Source organism: Erigeron canadensis, chromosome 2 (genome assembly GCF_010389155.1).
Source record: "Erigeron canadensis isolate Cc75 chromosome 2, C_canadensis_v1, whole genome shotgun sequence".
In the NCBI taxonomy this organism is placed as follows: Eukaryota; Viridiplantae; Streptophyta; class Magnoliopsida; order Asterales; family Asteraceae; genus Erigeron; species Erigeron canadensis.
In genome coordinates, this window is record NC_057762.1 from 4,060,506 (window position 1) to 4,080,733 (window position 20,228).

At 33.5% G+C, this 20,228-nt stretch overlaps 5 protein-coding genes across 5 annotated transcripts; 1 reads left to right on the plus strand and 4 right to left on the minus strand.

Annotated features, from left to right (window-relative positions):
- The first annotated feature begins 298 nt into the window (after positions 1-298).
- On the plus strand, positions 299-6,765 carry LOC122589319 (probable cinnamyl alcohol dehydrogenase 6). Its single transcript, XM_043761604.1, has 6 exons — positions 299-405; positions 507-620; positions 1,938-2,165; positions 4,983-5,271; positions 5,576-5,729; positions 6,399-6,765. The coding sequence occupies exons 1-6, from the start codon at positions 311-313 to the stop codon at positions 6,599-6,601; spliced, it is 1,083 nt and encodes a 360-aa protein (XP_043617539.1). The 5' UTR covers positions 299-310; the 3' UTR covers positions 6,602-6,765.
- A 119-nt stretch (positions 6,766-6,884) lies between these two features.
- On the minus strand, positions 6,885-8,341 carry LOC122589571 (peroxidase 64-like). Its single transcript, XM_043761874.1, has 4 exons — positions 8,047-8,341; positions 7,747-7,935; positions 7,490-7,652; positions 6,885-7,386 (listed from the first exon to the last, which is right to left on the minus strand). Exons 1-4 carry the CDS (start codon positions 8,317-8,319, stop codon positions 6,992-6,994), a joined length of 1,020 nt encoding a protein of 339 aa, XP_043617809.1. The 5' UTR covers positions 8,320-8,341; the 3' UTR covers positions 6,885-6,991.
- A 1,990-nt stretch (positions 8,342-10,331) lies between these two features.
- Positions 10,332-11,552, minus strand: LOC122587542 (F-box protein CPR1-like). Its single transcript, XM_043759726.1, has one exon. It carries the CDS (start codon positions 11,550-11,552, stop codon positions 10,332-10,334), a length of 1,221 nt encoding a protein of 406 aa, XP_043615661.1.
- Positions 11,553-14,878: 3,326 nt separating this feature from the next.
- On the minus strand, positions 14,879-16,093 carry LOC122587543 (F-box/kelch-repeat protein At3g06240-like). Its single transcript, XM_043759727.1, has one exon. The coding sequence runs from the start codon at positions 16,091-16,093 to the stop codon at positions 14,879-14,881; it is 1,215 nt and encodes a 404-aa protein (XP_043615662.1).
- A 220-nt stretch (positions 16,094-16,313) lies between these two features.
- LOC122589857 (peroxidase 64-like) lies at positions 16,314-17,804 on the minus strand. The gene is made up of 4 exons (XM_043762177.1): positions 17,589-17,804; positions 17,274-17,462; positions 16,966-17,128; positions 16,314-16,781 (listed from the first exon to the last, which is right to left on the minus strand). The coding sequence occupies exons 1-4, from the start codon at positions 17,802-17,804 to the stop codon at positions 16,387-16,389; spliced, it is 963 nt and encodes a 320-aa protein (XP_043618112.1). The 3' UTR covers positions 16,314-16,386.
- Between the last annotated feature and the right edge of the window lie 2,424 nt (positions 17,805-20,228).

Consider the following 20,228-nt stretch of genomic DNA (forward strand, 5'->3'; position numbering starts at 1 on the left):
TGATAAATCCTCCTAACCAATCCTTCTAAAAATCCTCTTAATATATCCTTTTGTTAACACATGTAATCAACTAATTCTTTTTCCTAATCTTACCTCCTAATTTTCCACATGTCACGATCCTATTAATTAGAAAGATTTTTAGACTAAACAATTAGGAGGATCGATTATTATCCTATCAAGATTCTCCTCATTGGTACGCACATCAAAACAAATGTAATTAACTAATAATGCTGATTATTATATATATGTATTCAAAGCACGCGACTCTATTTCTTTGTAGATTCAACATTTGGTCACCAGGTGATAAGAAATGACACAAACAACTCCTAATCACAAGATCACAGTTTCCGGATGGGCGGCCCATGATTCCGCAGGTGTAATCACTCCTTACACCTTCAAAAGAAGGTGTTGTACTTTCTACTTTTAACAATCTTTTTTTTTTTGTTTGTTTCTTTGTTTGGATTTTGATGTTGACTTACTTTGTTTTTATATATTGCTATTTGTAGAGTGAATGGAGCAAATGATGTTTCCATCAAGATCTTGTATTGTGGAATTTGTCATACCGATATTCACCAAGTCAAAAACGATTGGGGTATTACCATGTACCCTGTTGTTCCTGGGTAAACTTCTTTATTAATTTGCTTATGCATACATAGTCATAGATGAGTGTATATATGAAGCTTTTAGACCATAGGGGTTGTATAGAAGTGCATGTATAAATCATATATGTGTAGGTAAAAGTGAGGGTTGGTTGTCACACATTTAAGTTAAGTGAAAAACCGCTCACATATCAATATTTTAGTATTAATGAATAAATGATGGGTCTTCTGATTTTTATGGAATAAAAAATCAAGATGTAACGAGTTTTTTTTACCAAAATTAGGTGTGTGACAACCCCACCTTTAACCCCACCTTCACTTCCCCGATATGTATATATATGTAATGTATGCGTATGTAAGCATACATATAATATGTTCATCATGAGCTAAGACCACAATCGCTTGATTGTTATATATGTCATTTAACATGCTCCTTTGTTTTTTTATTTATTCTTATATAAAATATAAGTAAGTAGTTGAAATCCTTTTGGATATTATATTTTGACATTTGGTCGTAGCGGCATAGATGGCAATTTGATCATGACAAATAATTGTATACAAGAATAGTGTCTGCGCGTTGCGGCGGTTAGATGGTAGAGGTGATAGGTCATGTCATAGAGTATGATAGTCAAATGCCTTAACCGTACGGGCTCTGCCCTCGGATTTAAAAATTCGTCGAAAGTATATCGAATGAAATTTTAAAAACACCCATATAATTTTTATAATTTATCGATATACGGATTTTGAGATAAAAGATTTTAAATGAATTAGAAAAATAAAATGATTTATGGGGGAGAGAGAAAAAATGAGTTGTTGAAATTTGAAGATAGAGAGAAAAAATAAATGATTGAGATTTAATGGTATTATAGTTATGTTAGGTAGAGATGTTTATATTATTGAAAAAAAAATATGAGTAATTTAGGTAGTTCAATTACTTAATTGAGATTTGAAAAAAAGCAAAATGTTTTATAAGATAGTATTATATATTAGATATTTGTTTGTTAATAACTAACTTTGTATAGATGATTACAACCACTTGGTTTAATTATTGAGTTTTGCTAAACGAAGCCCTAAAGGCTTTCGTTAAGCTGCATTAAGTAGTTGTACACTTACCATAAAAATCATGGGGTGAGTTTTTAATATAAAAACGTATAACTTTTTTATGCACGTTAAGTAAAACCCTAAGGGTTTCATTTAGCATATTCATTAATTATTTAATTTGAAACTATCGACATACACATAACTAGCTAACTTGTTATAGGATTTTAAACCAACAAAATACACATTATTAGCTAACATATACAGTAACTAATAGCAGTCGTATTTAATATGTTTTAGGCATGAAATAACCGGAGTAATAATTGAGGTTGGAAGCAATGTGAAAGGGTTCAAGATTGGGGACCGGGTTGGGGTAGGATGCTTGGCTGCGTCGTGTTTAGAGTGTGAATTTTGTAAGGGATCCGAAGAGAATTACTGTGAAAAAAGCCAATTTACCTACAATGGTATATTTTGGGATGGAAGCATCACTTATGGTGGTTATTCTCAGATGTTGGTTGCTGACCACAGGTAAAATACTACTCGTAATTTACTTTTTTTTTTTTAAATGTTGGTTGCTGACCACAAATAAATTACTAATTTATTTTTTCTATTTGGGAGGTGACTATCAATTTTGATTTACTTATCACAATTTGTAACATTTGTAGTAAACTATACACAATTAGTCAAGCGTGATTGTGGTAAGTAATCAAAAAAATACTACGTATATAGGATTAATTAAGCTCTTCTAAAATTGAAACTAACTAAAAGGCCAAGGCATGTCGAGAGGTATCTTGAGTGAAAAATAAAATACTAAAATAATAGGTTGTTAATTTTGGTTAGTTGGAGGCCTAAATTTTCATTTAATAGTTTGTGATTGATCACCATAAATAAAGAATATTTAATAACCCACAAATAAAAAAAACCCAATAATCATTTTGAATCACACATTTTTTTTCTTTCCCTCTCTTCAATTAAATAATAAAATTCACCCAAAGCATTCAAAATACTTTATTTCACAAACCGTAAATCGTTAGACGAAATAAAAAGCATGGGTAGTCTTAAAATTTCATCCTCTTTCACTAGAGATCCAATTCGATATACTTTTGACGACATTTTAATTTTCGTTTTTTTTCTCTTGTACTTGTGTACCTACACATGTGTAGGATCATTGTTTTCACATGTAAATTAGTAAATGAGCATATGTACACAACAATGAAGGTTAAGGGCGGAGCTCGTCAATCTATGGCGGAGCCATGGTGGCCAAGGGCGGAGCCCGTCAATCCATGGCGGAGCCATAGCGGCTAAGGGCGGAGCCTGTTAGGTAAATCACCCATTACCGGTCACCTCATATGACCTATCACCCTCTATGACCTATAACCCTATGACCTATCACACTCTATGACCTATCACCCCCAGTAGCTTTGGTTTATGAATATCCTTAAGGGCGAAGCCCGTTTCGAATCATAATTTTTGTTCAACCTACACATGTGTCAGTTCAACCTACATATGTGTAAGTTATATGTAAGTACCAAAAAGAAAACGAAAACTAAAAAGTCATCAAAAGTATATCAAATTGGATCTCTAATGAAAGATGATGAAATTTTAAGACTGCCCATATTTTTTGTTTCGTCTAACGATTTGCGGTTTGTGAGATAAAACATTTTGAATGATTTGGGTGAACTTTATTATATAACCTTGAGTTATTTTTTTCTTATATTTTCAAAACAACTCACCCCGATCACAATAATTCATTATATTGTTTTCAATTTTAAAATATCTTGATCTAAACATACATATACGATTTTTCGTTGTGGGTACTGGTTTCAAACATCATTACAACAAAAATACTATTTGTTCATATTTAAACGACTGTGTAAAAAATCTTCACATTTACACGCTTTTATAACAATTTTTACACTTTGTAGTGAAGTTTTATTCTTATTTTACTTCCCTTAGCTTGGGAACATTGATACATTCCTTGTATTCTTGTAATGTTTTTTAGATACATTTGATAGTATACCAGAGGCATAATTGATATAAATCAATACATTTTTTGATAGTATAATATTAGAGGCAAGATTGGGATTTAATTGTATGAAATTGATTTTATCAAAAAAATTTAAATGAAATGGATAAATATGAGAGTTTTAGCATTTAGCTTGGTTATATTTGATATTATGTAATTTAGTTGGGTATATATGTGATTTTAAAGGTTAAGAAGAGGAAATATGATAATCTCCCATAAAATAAAAGTAAACAAATATCAAACTTATTAACAATAAAATGTATGGACATTAATTTATAACGCCAAAATTCTCACACGTGAAAGAAATTTTAGTTTTTATACTTTTAAATGTGAATAATTTATATACTCGTGTATTTTTACACATTTGTAAGTTATGAGTATAAACCTATTTTACTACATATATTAGTATGGAAATCGTTCTATCTGAATTTTTTTACTAATGTAAATATAAATACTTATAAATATTTTTATATATAAATAACTTAATATAACTTTTACAACTTTTAAAATTGCCGAAATGAAAAAGAAAAGATGTGAACACATGATATTTTTGTTGTAATGCGTTCATATATATCATTTAACGTTGTTGATGCCTGATGGCGAGTGAACGAATAAATGGACGTCTCTTTTCATCATTATTTTCTATACTCATGAATGAGTCATATTGTCCATATGTTTTAGTCCACATGTTAAATCAAACTTTTTCAAATCGGTCAATCCAAAGAAAACAACCTCTTTAAATTATGCGTATAGCGAAGGAATCAAGTGAGAACCAACATATATGGTGAGAATCATTAAAAAATAAAAATCCATCTCTAAGGACTTTGCCCTTAGAGTTAAGGGCTATGCCTGTATCGTATCAAACCGCCAACATCTCTTGGATAGTTGGATCACCGCCTATCAAATACGTACCATTCTCATATGCGTCCGGTGACAACCCTTTTAGAACGGATGAGGGCAACGCCCGTACCGTATCCATACGTTTTCAACACGTAACCCATATGATTTTGAACAAATTTTTTTTTTTTTTGGAATGGGTTTTTGTTAAAAGAAAATAAAAAAAACAAAAAAAATTCAAAAAAAAAATTAAAAATTAAAAATTAAAAAACCACACCAAAAAAGAAGAGAGAGAGAAACTAATGGTGGTCCTCTCCATAGTTGTTACTCATTTTAACCCGACCCATTACATACTGCATGGATGTATTATGTATAGTTTAGTTTTTGGTAAAAATTATAAATAATATATCAAATCCTGGCTCTTGAATACATATAAAAACTGCTACATAAAAATTCATAGAAAATTTATATTTGCACTTTAGGTATGTAGTTCATGTACCCGAAAGCTTGCCAATGGACGCGGCAGCACCATTACTATGCGCGGGAATTACAGTGTACTCACCAATGATCGATTGCAAGCTACACGAGTCTACTGGAAAGAGAATAGGAATTGTTGGGCTGGGAGGCCTTGGGCATGTGGCTATTAAATTTGGTAAAGCTTTTGGCCACCATGTTACTGTCATTAGCACCTCCCCTTCGAAAGAGAAGGAGGCCCGACAACGTCTAGGTGCTGATGATTTCATCGTTAGCACAGACCCTAAACAAATGCAGGTTGGCCCTTCAAATTTTTAGAAGTTACATCAACTAGTTAGATAAAGAAAAAAAAACCTTGAAACTTAGGAGTCGTTTGGTTCCCAGGATTTGATGGAATGAAATTTATAGTTTCGAAGGTTAACCTGTCATGACAAAGTAGAAAATTCAAATTCCATTTTATCAAATTTTTATGGGAACTAAAAATTAATTCCGTTACGACTCTGTCACTAGATATTACACTGCTGCACATATAAGGTTCTTGATATCATGTGATTATTTAAAACATTAACATTATTTGGTAATCGACTTATGTTTTGTTTAGTCAAAGATGAGGACACTGGACTTCATATTGGACACGGTTGCTGCACCACACTCCATTGGGCCAATCCTGGAACTACTCAAAGTGAAAGGAACACTTGTGCTTGTGGGTGCACCTGATAAGCCTCTAGAGTTGCCTTCTTTCCCTTTAATATTTGGTAAGCTTCCTCATCTGAAATATTTTCGGCGTCAAATTAAATAGGTAGGACAAACGAGCTCCGTAACATGTTAATACTGGTTAATGTCAAAATGAATATATTTTTCATGTTGGGTCATAAAATGTTGGATTAGAAGCAATGCTCTTGGTTCATTGTTTAGTACTTTCACATACCATTACTATAATAACGATTCGATATATGTCACAAAACAAATTAAGAAGTTTATGTGCTTTGAGGTGGGCAAGTCCTGAACCAGTCATTGGCTTGGAGACTAAAAGCCCAAAGTTTAATTCATTTCAATCAATAAGAGGCTTTTTTTTTCCTCGCAAAAAATAATACTGGGCTTAAGTTGACCCAGTCCAGGTGGGATATGATAGTTAATTTCAAACATATTTAGAAGTTTCAGGGCTCGGGCTTAAGCCCATTGCTGCACCTTGTTTAGCCATACATAAATAGATCCATAAATTCCAAGCCATATAACAAAAAACCCAATTATATAGGAAATATAAAATTCACATATGTAAACACTGAATATTGCGACATGTTTACTCCCACAGAAAAGTATACGTATCATGTAAACATAGTTGTATATTGTTTTCACTTTATTATATTCACGTGTATTTGAGTATTCGGGTTTTATATGAGTCTATGGACGTCTATGTTTTTTAGGAAAAAGGGTGGTGAAAGGTAGCATAATTGGAGGAATAAAAGAAACACAAGAAATGTTGAACTTTTGTGGGGAGCACAACATCACATGCGAGATTGAGACGGTTACACCGGATTATATCAATGAAGCCTTGACTAGACTGGCCAACAACGATGTCAAGTATCGTTTCGTGATCAACATCGCTGGCAGAAACTCGAGCCTATAATTCGATGTTTCAAGACTGTTCTGTTTTCTAAAAATACTTGCTACTTGTGTGTGGAGAAACTATAAATATGTGCAAAACATATTCTAGTGTATCTGTTTGTAACTTTATGTGATTGCATTTTTATCTAAGAAATAAAATTATATGATTAAGAATGCTAATTTCAATCTATGAACAATTTTGTAAGGTTCTTCAAGAAACATTACTATAAATAGAACACAGAAAATATAGAAAGAAAGGAAGATTTTTATAAATTTCATTAAACAAGAACAATTATTAACCCAAATATAAATCAAATACATTTGTGCACTTCTAAATCAAGAATCTTTTAACTTAGGAACAAAATCCAATAAACAGAAGATGCAAACAATTTAAACCAAGAACACATTGGGCTCAGTTTACCACTCTGCAATCTAGCCTCACCTCTTGACCACCATTGATGCTACTCATCTTAATCATAGAATTCACAAACGCTTTCTCGAACTCTTGCTTTGAGTTAGCAAACTTTGTGACCATTGCTTTGGTGTTTGCCAACGTGAGCAACGATTGATCAGATGAGAAAATACTCTTGCCTTGAAGAAGCAACTTATAATATCTGTTGTCAAAAGTTGTGGGTGTCGAGTCAAGATTGGAACCTGCATTTTTCACAGTGTTTCCTGCAGGGCAAACTCTCTGCAATTTAGCTGCAAATGACGATTGAAGTGAGGGGTCAACACTTTGCTTTGAAGCAAAGTTGTGTAACCTGTTCTGAAAGGATGAGCAATGAGCAAATCCGAGTGTATGCCCACCTACACGTTTGTAAATAATAGCCTTTTATATCGTTTGTTTCACCAAGTCTAAATGTAAATAATCTCATTTAAATAAACCACGTTCGATTGTAGGGAGATTTACCTGAGAGCGCAACTAAATCATTTGTAGAAAGACCTCTCTGAGCAAAACTTTGTTGGAGCTGAGAAATATTAAAAGTTGGACCAGGTAACTGTCGGGTTTCAGTTGCTTTTGAAACTCTTCCGTCTTTTCTTCCTTTGGGCACATTCCATGTTGGCCCTCCAGACTACATTCAAATAACAAAGTATATATAAGAATCTTAGCATCAAAACAAAATTAAAATCTGTGCACTTTTAAGGTGTTAAAAGAAGAACACTAACCAAAGTGACTGCATCCCTTGCTGCAAGTGCTAAAATATCAGCACAAGAGACGGTTTTGGGGCATAAAGCCTCTACCGCTTTCTTGGCATTATCGATTACATAAAATGCATGTAAAGATATGTTTGGAGGTCCATCTTTTTCAGCTTTGTTCTTCCCAGTTGAATTCAACAACACTGAACCATCACATCCCTACAAAATTCGATACATAATTAATAATCGATCAAAATGTAAATCCATACAACAATGATCACCAGATTCTTGTGGGTAAGACACAAAGAGAAGAAATTTAAGAATGGTCACCCGAATGAAGCAGTCATGGAAATGCATTCTAAGAAGTGCAGCTGGGACCGTGCGGTCATTCATCATGGCTTTCTTCACAACACTTGTAATGGTTGATTCAACATTGGGACATGTTTGATCATAGTAGTTAGAACTTAGTGCATTGATGGTGTTAATATGGGCTAGTCCCAAAATAGCCAGACCGAAAAGAATGGAAAAGACTGTGTTTTTGACTGCCATTTTTTGCGAGGTTAAGAAGAAGTTGTAGTGTTGATGATGATGTTTGAAAGACATTTCGGCTATTTATAAAAGAAATAAGAAGGTTATTGATGCATGGATATGCTTAACAAATCAGGTGAGCTAAAATTTGTATTGTAATTATTGCTTTATTCAAAAGCAACAGTTGTTGAAGGTTAGTACTATATGACAATAAAGAGTCAAAGATAATGCTCAAGTATATATTTGGCTGTTTAAATTGTTAGCCATTTGGTAAAAAATGGGTTGATTTGGTTATGTATTACTTTCATAGAGATAAATTTTTGTAACTTACAAACTTAGCTAAATTTTAAGCTAACGGGTTAAACTGATTAATCGGGTCCAAATTCAATCTTGATCGTAAACTGTTTTCCTTTGTTGCCCTAAGCCCCTAATCGTCATCATTTTGTAAAGAAAACAGATTCTGATTTCGAAAGCATATGATTGTAGTCATAAAACAGATCAAGAATATCCACAGTTCAAAACTTGTTTTGGGTCAGCTTAAACAACCTCTAGCTAAGATCTATGACCCGTATTACAATATCATTCTTTTTGACTAGTTAAACATGTTGATCATTCTAAATCTTAAATTTGTCATCACATCTAATTGTTGCTTTATAGTTATAAGTCAACCAGAAGCGAAAAATGTATAATTTCAACCTAATGCCACACTAGGTTCAAACGCAATACATGCTAACACCTATTTGGGTGCGCGGTTTTCTTTCTCATAAGGTTGCAAAAGGCTTGTTGCACGATGTAATTATTCATTATATTTATTTGTTACAGTTTGTAAATAGGATATCTGATACATGAACGAAGTTCGAGTACTACAATCTAACAAGTTATACAGTAGTACAAATCAATTTGTACTTTTACGAATGAACAGAATGAAAATGATCTACTTAAGATGGTTGATGGCTCTCCGAATATTAAAGTCTCTGACTTTCCTGATATGGTGAATTAGGTGTCCATAAACTTAGAGTACAAAAAACAACATAACAAGATTGAGTTAGTTAAGATTGGTGCAAGTCATCAACCACTCTAACTAAGATTAAATGAATCAAAAAATTAATTATTTGATGTTGCTAAGTCTGTCTGATGAAGATTTGTTGACATCAAGTTGTAAGCATTAAATTAGTTTTGGTTGTAATTTGTAAATAACAAGTTGTAAATACTAGCAATATTTAAAGTTCTCCCAAACTGAACTTAGCTTCAAATTGAACTTTTTCTTTTAGCTGCCAACTAATATGATGTTGGGTACTCCCTACGCGGTGCCTCATTGGCTAAAGATAATGGACGAGGCCCTTAGCCCCACTGAACTTCACATTCTGGAAAAACCCACTAGCCCGTCCGCCCATAGGCACGACAATGAATTAATGGCAAAACCTGATGTATCTTTAGACTTGAACATGAGTCTTTCCGATTCAAGCGATATGATATGTTTGTGAGTTTGACTTGTGTACTATCTTATCTTAATTTGTAATACTATTATATTTAAGGATTAGTTGATAGGAATAACAGAATTTTAATAGATATCATGGAGTTTGACACTTTGACCACTTTAATAGGTAGCAAACATGCTTCCTTCCATTCATCTACTATTTAGACAAACAAAAAGTTGGTTGATTAAGTGCACCAATCATAACGAACTCAAATTTAATATAAGTTGCCTCTGGCAAACTAAAATAATTCCAACTAATCCACCAAAACTCGTTCCAAAAATGGAAAAACTAAAATGTTCATTTAACCCTGCCACTTAATCTAGATACAGATGGACATGCCCATATTATGCTGAAGGTAATCTCTTCTGCTAACTTATATAGCAACACCAAAGAAAATCAACTATAACAACATTGTCTAGTGCACAAATTAAAACATACTAATTGCTAAGTAATTAAAGAGAATATGAAAAACATCATGCACTAAAACTAATAATTAAGAAACATACATAGTATGGATCATATATGTAAAGTTGTTTTAACGACAGAAATAATAAGTATGGCTTGTCTCTTGTTTGCAGCCTTATATGTAGCCTTATTTCCGCCATTCAATCAACCATGCCAATAATGCCTTGCTAGATGCTGCAATTTTGTCCTCCTTTGAATTTCTTTTAACTTCCTATAGATTATTAAACTTTGCCTCTTTTTTGGGATTTTTCTGATACCGTCCTTTTTGCAACGCGTACTAGCATACTTTTTTCTTGGCGCTACCCAAATAAGAGAGTCAATATAGTGAACAACTTTGGTACATACACTTCGACGAGAATAACTACTAAAGGATGCAACCTGGGTTGTATCCGGATCGTACGAGGCTAAATGACTGCCAACTCCATAAAGGAACTTATTATCTAATGTAAATCCAATTGGATCGATATGAGTACCACTAAACTTTGAAGAGAAATTATGATGTTTGACCCAAGATTCGGCTACTCCATACTCATTCATCACCCACACCTCAAATTCATCAAATTCATCATGTCCTACGTGTGCCATTACACAAAGCTTTCCAGCCCAGTAACCAAAAGACAAATTATTAGACCCATATATGTAACCCCAGTCTAAATTTGAGATGGAATTCGGAAGAGATATCAAACTGAACGTTTCCGTACCTAAGTCAAATGCTATTATCTCCAAGAAGAAATTATCAAGATCATCAACAACATGTCTACGAAGCCAATGAACATGACCATCATGACTATCTATACAAACTTCGTTAAACAAAACAATCTCACTTTCAATATTATTGGACGGAAACTTTTCTTTGACTGATTTCCATGAGTGTTTTTTCATACTGTACACCTCAACTAAATCCGTCAAAAAATCATACGAAAGCTTGACAACTTTGTAATCATCGGTTTTGGGATCATATCCAAAACGACAATATTCAATTGGATAAACATTAGGCTTAGGTCCTGGTAGAGTCACTAGAGCCGATAAAGAAGGGTTCCAAATATGAATGAAACGGGGGCGAAAACGACATGATAGAGTAGTATAAAAACATATTAGACCATTAACTGAACCAAAAATACAACTATCATATTTATTAAATGAATCTGGAGATGGAAAATTATGAGGTAACTTAATAAGATGGTTGACTTGGATTTCGGGCGATTTCAAAAGGTGTGCAGTGAATGGTTTATCTTTGTTAGCATGGTTGAAGACCAAGACAATTTCATCATCTTTTTTGTGGTTTTGGGTCGAATGAATAAGATGGGTTTTAATGAAACCGGGTTGCGATAACAGAGCATAAAACAGTCTCGAAACACATCTCATCTGAGCAAGTTGTTTGCTCGGTAACCCAATGAATATGTGGGTAGAATATCGCAGGGAAGTTTTTCCATAGTCTTTCAATCGATAGCGTACTTACGTGCATTAATATTTGATGTTTGTTTTCAGGATCATCGATCTGTTGGCAATTCTCTTCTTGTGCGTGTCCTGCTTTCTTTGTAAGTTCAAACAACAAAACAAGGGTTCGGTTCTTTTCAGGTTTTGGGTCGATGAGGTTAAGATGTAGGCACACCTCTAGAGAGTATGATTCTGTAACAAAAAGTGTAAAACAGGAAGTAAGAAAGGGTTGGTTTGTTGGGTTTTGGTCGAGGTGTGTTGGGCTACTTATCTGGGCAGCTGGTCCAAATAGCTCTTGATCGAGGGTTTGTATTTTGGGTAGCATAATACTCAATAAAGAGATATCTTTGTCTAGATTTAATTGACGAAGTTGAATACTACTTTGTGAGATATATTATTAGTCTTCTATCTTGTCATTGGTTATCAAACAGTTGTAGAAACTTTCTTTGGGCCGGTGACTTTTGATTTTTTGTAACTAGTTTTCGGTACAATTAAGAAGACAATCTACAAATCGGTTTCAGAATTATAAGGGGTAGTTGATCTCTCTTTCTCAAGGAGTTTTTTTTTCTTCTAGTTAATTGGCATCGAAGTTTGAAATAGGGAAGTTTGATGCGAAGAATGACTTTAAACTTTTCGGAAAGTTGTTTTGTCATAGAAGTCATACATGCTTTCAAAATCTCACAGTGCAATCATACTATAACTTAATTGGTGATCGGTACCTAAGACTCTAAGAGAGGTCAAATCAAGAGTCTTGTAAATTAATCGAGTACTAAGCTTATGTTAGATCGACAGAGTTCAAAAACTAGTCTACTTTTGCAGCTCGAATCCGTGGTCAAAGCTATTTAATTAATACCAGAAATCTTTGTCACAATTCAATTCAATGATGCCTTATACTTACAATATCCATAAGAAAAAAACACACGTCCACAAATTTACAAACCAAACAAGATCGAATGAACATGACCAGTTGATACCACCCCAACTCAAATTTTTTTTTTTCCTAAAAAGAAAAACAAAAAGACAAGATAACAAAATGATCTCAATTTACGAATCTACAATTAAATCTAACCTCTAGCCTAGTGTTATTATTAAATGTTGAAAAGAAAACCTTTAGGTAAAGAGTAGTATTGTTAACCCTGCCAACTTAATCTGGATACAAATTGACATGCCCAAATTATGTTGAACGTAATCTCTTCTGCTAACATATATAGCAACACCAAAGAAAATCAACTATAACATCATTATGTAGCGCACAAATTAAAACATACTATTATACTAATTGCTAAGTAATCTATCTATCTATAATATAACTAAAAGAGGGGATTGGGGTACACTTGACACCCTTAATCTTCCTCTTTTAGCCTAATACCCATTCCTTATTAATCCTCTATTTTCTTTTTTTTAACAAAAGTCATATTATAAGCTGACCTCTCTAATTCATCTACAATATAATATAATATTTTATTTTATTTTTTATTTCCTCCTAATTATATGTAGGTGCTCATCTATATTTCCTTATAAAGAGTATTGGATTTCTTAAAATTCGGCACTTTTTTTCTTCCCAAAATACCCCTACTTAAACATAAAACTCTTATATACCCTCATTTCCCCATTCTCTGTAATCATTACACATTCTCATCGACTTTCTATCATCATCCGTCGTTGCCCTCCTTCTCCACCGCCTCCCTCGATCTCCACCACCGTCTCCCTTTTATATTGTCATCACCTTCTAGCCCTCGCAACGCGCGGGTACTATGCTCGTATAAACCTAACCGGCCTCTCTATCTCTCTCCTAAAACCTATTATTTTTCTGCCTCTCTTTATTAAAACCTTAATCAATTTCTTCCAATTTCCACACTTGCAATCTCGAGCAAACATCTTCCTTATCTTTTAATTTGGATTTCAACATATAAATGCTTAATTTTCAATTTTTTATTTGTATTTAAATTTTAGTTGAATTTCGGTGGATACATCTATATATGTTTCTAACTATTATATTATGCATATAACACGAATTCTTATGTTATTATTATTATTATTATTATTATTGTTATTATTATTATTATTATTATCTCTTTTAATTTACTTTGTTGTTTATTGTAGGTTCATTATGGCTTATTCTTGAATAACAAAAAATTATACCACGTTAGTTCATCTTGAAGATCTAAACCAACACATGCGAACCATAATCTACGACTCCGTGTTGTGCATGCATAGATTGTTTCAGAGTGGAATAACCTGAAGAAAATCAAAACGTTCGAGATGGTCTTTGTTAATAAATTGGTATGTATTTTTCAAGTTATATCCTATACACTTTTAGAATATAAGTTACTAGAAATTTTTTATTTAAGTAACGTTGGAAAAAAAAAGGGTAAACTATAATCAATATTTATGTGGATTGAGTTAATTTTCGTATGTTTCTTTTTTAGTTTTCGTATTAATTAAGTTTTATATGACTTGGCTAATTTATATATTATATATTAACTTTTGTATTTGTAACTTTTGTGTTGTGCATATATGAACTGTTTCTGAGTGTAATAACCGAAGAAAATCAAAACGTTTGAGATGATCTTTGTTGATAAATTGGTATGTATTTTTCCACTTATATACTATACATTTTTTGTTCCTCTTTTTGTTGAACTTTTTGTTTCTCTTTTTCACGAGCTTAACTCTAAATCGTTTAGTCTAAAATTGTTCTTTGTGTTTTTATTAAGTTTAGATATAACAAATTGCAAACTTTTTATTTAACTAAAGTTAAAAAAATAAAAAATAAAAATAAACTAGAATCAATATTTTTATGAAGTTAATTTTCATATGTTTTTTCTTTAACTTTCGTATTGATTAAGTTGTGATATTGGTCATATTGATGGTTGTGTAAAATTTTAAATCGTCTAAGTTGCTCATCTCATTTTGATGTTAATTTTTAGCTTTGATTTATATATTTTGAGACTACCCGTTCATTGGACGGGTCTGAACACTAGTTAAAGAGAATATGAAGAATATCATGCACTAAAACTAATAATAATCAAGAATTATACATAGTATGGATCATTTAAAGTTGTTTTAACTTTTAACGATATAATTAATAAGTATGGTTTGTCTCTTGTTTGCAGCCTTATTTGTAGTCTTATTTCCGCCAATCAATCAACCATGCCAATAATGCCTTACTAGATGCTGCAACCCGGGCTTCATTGTTTCTTATGAATATTTAAATTTTGTCCTCTTTTGAATTTCTTTTAACTTCCTATAGATTCTCAAACTTTGCCGGTTTTTTTTTGGATTTTTTCTGATTCCGCCCCTTCTGCAACGCCTACTATCATCCTTTTTCTCGGCGCTACCCAAACAAGAGAGTCAATATAGTGAACAACTTTGGTACATGCACTGTCACGGGGACAACTACTAAAGTATGCAACCTGGGTTGAATCTGGATCGTACGAGGCTAGATGACTGCCAACTCCATAAAGGAACTTATTATCTAATGTAAATCCAATTGGGTCGATATAATTAGTACCACTAATCTGTGAAGAGACATCACGATGTTTGACCCAAGATTCGGCTACTCCATACTCATTCATCACCCACACCTCAAATTCATGAAATCCATTATATCTTACGTGTGCCGTTACACAAAGCTTTCCAGCCCAGTAACCCAAAGCGAACCCATACCGCCTTTTATAACCCCCGGCTAACTTTGAGATGGATTCTGGAAGAGATATCAAACTGAACGTTTCCGCACCCAAGTCAAATGCTATTATCTCCAAGAATTTTTCTACATGATCAACAACATGTCTACGAAGCCAATGAACACGACCATCATGACCATCTATACAGACTTCGTTTAAAGAAACAATCTCACTTGTAACTTTATTAGCCGGAAACTTTTCGTTGACTGATTTCCACGAGTGTTTTTTCATACTGTATACCTCAACTAAATCATCCGTCAAAAAATCATACGGAAGCTTGACAACTTTGTAATCATCGGTTTTAGGATCATATCCAAAACGACAATATTCAACTGGATAAACATCCGGCTCAAGTTTTGGTAGCGTCACTAGAGCCGGTAAAGAAGGGTTCCAAATATGAATGAAATGGGGGCGAAAACGACATGATAGAGTAGTATAAAAACATATTAGACCATTAACCGAACCAAAAACACAACTATCATTATTGTTAAATGAATCTGGAGATGGAAAATTATGAGGTAACTTAATAAGATGGTTGACTTGGATTTCGGGCGATTTCAAAATGTGTGCAGTGAATGGTTTATCTTTGTTAGCATGGTTGAAGACCAAGACAATTTCATCATCTTTTTTGTGGTTTTGGGTCGAATGAATAAGATGGGTTTTAAAGAAATCGGGTTGCGATAACAGAGCATAAAACAGTTTCGAAACACATCGCATCTGAGCGAGTTCTTTGCTCGGTAACCCAACGAATATGTTGGGTAGAATATCGCAGGGAAGTTTTTCCATAGTCTTTCAATCGATGGCGTACTTCCGTGCATTAATTAATGATATTTGTTCAATATATATACAGGAAACCCATATATATATATATATATTACGTCCGCCCCAATATAAGGAAAGTTTCTATTAATACCAGAAATTTTTTGTCACGCTTCAATTCAATGATACATTTAGGTACAAAATCCAATGAAAACAAAAAACACAAATATAAACACACGTCCACACATTTACAACCCGTTGACCATATATGCAAAGTCAAATGTTTTTTAAAAAAAAAAAAAAAAGATAACAAAAAATGATCAATTTACGAATCTACAATTCAACCTAACCTCTTGCCCACCGGTTATACTGCTCATCTTGATCATAGACTCCACAAATGCTTTCTCAAACTCTTCTCGTGAATTCGCAAACTTTGCAACCAATGTTTTGGCAGTCGGGTTAGTAAGTAAGGCTTGATCAGAAGTGAAAATGCTCTTCCCTTCGAGTAGTAGCTTGTAGTAGCCATTGTCGAAGATGGTAGGGGTGGAATCCAAATTCGCCCCTGCGCTTCTCACCTTGTTATGCATTGGGCATACGCTGCGTAAGCTAGCTGCGAAAGATTGGTGCATCGATGGATCGACGTCTTGTTTTGTTGCAAAGTTGTGGATCCTGTTTTGGAATGAGGAACAATGTGCAAAACCAAGGGTGTGTCCTCCTGTAAAGTTTGTTGATTATAAGTATGCACTCCAAGCATGTGTGAAAGAACGTGGGATTTCGGTGGCCCATTGGTAAGGTCTGACCTTGGGACAATCCACCTGGGTTCAGGTCCCACTTCCTATATTTGTAGGGTAGAATAGTTTGCCGTGAAAAAAAAAACAAATTAATTGAAAACTAATTACCTGAAAGTGCAACTAAATCTTCCATAGAAAGACCTCTTTGAGAGAAACTTTGTTGGAGTTGTGAAATGTTGAATGTTGGAGATGGCAATTGTCGAGTTTCTGTTGCTATTGAAACTCTGCCATCTTTTCGCCCTTTTGGCACAACCCAATGGGGACCTCCTGACTGTAAATATAGGATTTAGGATTTAGCGTTTATCTGATACTGTCTTAATAGTAGTTTGGTAGGCATATATTGAAAAGGCAATGCTATATATACTAACAGAGACTATTAAAAAAACAGGACTTCATATATTATATTGCTTAATTACCAGATGAACGGCATCTCTGGCTGCTAAAGCTACTATATCCGCACACGACACGGTACCAGGACACATAGCCTCTAACGCTTTCTTGGCATTATCAATAACATAAAATGCATGGAGAGATATATTCGGAGGTCCATCTTTTTCGGCTTGGTTGGCTCCAGTTGAGTTCAACAACACTGAACCATCACATCCCTATGAACCAAAAAACACCCCATAAATCAAGTTTTGTACCAATATATATATATATATATATATATATATATAACAAATGTATTAATAGAGGTGTAGAATTGAAATGAATGAATGTAAAAAACTGACCCTAATGAAACAATCATGGAATTGCATTCTTAGAAGTGCAGCAGGAACTGTTCTATCATTCAACATGGCTTTCTTTACAGCACTCGTAACAGCTGATTCGGCCTTCGGGCATGTTTGATCATAGTAGTTAGAACTCAATGCATTACTCTCATTAAAATTAACTAATGCAAGCACAAGAAATCCTAAGAGAAATGAAGAAAAGTTGCAAGCTGCCATTTTGTTTAAATGAATGAAGTTTTGTATTTTGTTGTGATGAAGATTAAGAATAAGGCCCAAGTATTTGTAGGGAATAAAAGGTACATGTTTATGTAGTTGTTTATAAAAAAGTTGAAACTTTTTGCGTGGTGGTGCTTTTGCAAATTTGTTGAGCAGAAACTCATTTTGGTTTATGATCATAGTGAGTTGTTGAGGCTAATTATTTCTTGATAAATTTAATTAATACATCAGATCTCATGAGAATTATGGAGTTACGTACGCATATATTCAAATAAAAGTAATAGTACTAGAATAGGCGACCTCTTGAAATATATGATCTTCAAAAATAAAGTCGCAAACATGTGAGCAAATCAAACAATATTGTGTGTTACATAAATGCATTATGCATAAATACTTTGTTTTGAATTCAAGGTTTTCACGGTATTTGTATGAGTAATTAAAAGATTTATGAACTACTATTTTCTTTATCTGTGTCAATTGAGTAATGTCACTACAAAAAATGTGATTTTTGGCGACTAAGATATCGGCGACAACACAGATATGGTCTAAGCTCACAAAATATATAATTAAAGAAATAAAGAAATAAATAAATAATTCAAGACTTTGACTAAGAAAGTCAAAATATTGTTTGGCGACGTCGACGTTGCTGTGTCGCCAATCTATTTTTCAATTTCTTTTCGAATTACATATAATGTTTATTTTCGTTTAGGAAAAAAAGAAGTATAGCCCTAACCTAAAAATTGATAGAATGATAAATACTCGTATTATACACGCATGTTTTGTGATTGAATAAAATACATAACTTGATGTTAGATATAGTTTCATAAATTTAAATGGAGTAAGTATTGGGAAAAAAAAAATTTTTTTGAACATTAAGTATAGGGAATTTAAAAGTGGAGCAGTAATACGTGTTTCTGGTGGGAGAACTTAAACTTGAGCAACTAAAGTTCGTTGCTATTCATTGTTTTAGGCATATAAGCTTTTCAAAGTGATGTTATTGATTTAGTAGTTTAATAAGTTTAAATGTTGTATGGAGTGTCACGAAAGTATTGTAAATCCACCTTTCAAATGTGATTATTAAAACTTTAATAACTAATTTTAATTTCTTTCTATATCAATGGTCATTTCATAGACTCGGATTTTGGTTGATTAACATAAATTAGTACTGGAAGCAAGCGTCTTCATCGCTTGGTGGACCATATGGGAATTCATAAGTTATCTAAGTAATTCATAAAAGTTTTTAAAAAATTTTATTTAAACATGTGATACTTGGCCAAAGTGTGACCTGTTAGCCCATAAGTAAGTACTTTGACGAAGCAGATGTTGCTCACCTGACACGAGTGTATGAGGTCACAATTCACTTAACACGATCATCTGGGGTGAACAAGAATTGGGGATCGGATGCGGGCAAAATTCCCGCCAATGGCTGAGATGTTCAGTCGACTCCCTCCCTCTTTGTGGGGTCCAAACCCTTACGAGTGAGCAGAAGGGAGGAGGAAAGAGGCCCTGGCAAACCGTCATAATTAGTGAACAAGTGTAAGCTTCGCTGCCCGACAGTATAGAAGACTAACCACACCGAGGGGCAGGCCCTGAAGCGAAGGACGGGAACGAGCGGAATCAATGTGTTTCAATTTCTGGCCTTGCACAAATTTCTGATTTATCAATATCAATGTTAAATATACGGATTTTCTTATACGTTCGGTGGCCCAATGGGTCAAACACAAAAACCTAAAACTTGGCTAAAATAGAAACATGCATACAGATATTGGGCCAGGCTGTTAACGACAATGTGCCAATGTGACAATGTCTCATGAATACCTCCATTTAAGTATTTAACCATTTTTATATTATCTATATCTATATTTCTTTATAAAAATTGTTATTGACCCTAACAAATAGAAAATGTTACTCAAATAGTACATATGAAAGTACTAAATTGCCCTAAATAAACACCAAGAGTTTTATAAGTTACCTAATTTGCTCTTAATGAATTACTCGTAATTTACATTTTAAACCCTCATCTTAAACCCTTATCTTTTTAAATATTTCACTATCATCTTTACATCAAATGACACCACTTTCCACCGTCACCACCACCAATAATACCGTCACTGAAACCACTAGACCGTTGTCCCCGCCACCGCCGTCGTTTGCGCGGGTACCAAACTCATCTCAACTAAGATATACGTTGAGAAAACTCTAACCTATAACATTACTATGTCAAAATATTCACCAACGTAGTATCTCTTTTACCATGTATAACTGACGATCGTCAATTCCATTCGCTTGTTACGAGTTAAGTTTTTTAATATCATTATTAAATTTATTTAAGCCTAAATTTGGGTTTTTGATAAATCATTTGCACGGGTATGATTCTAATATCTCTTATATTTGCTTTAAGCGTTCTACCTCTGAATTCTAACA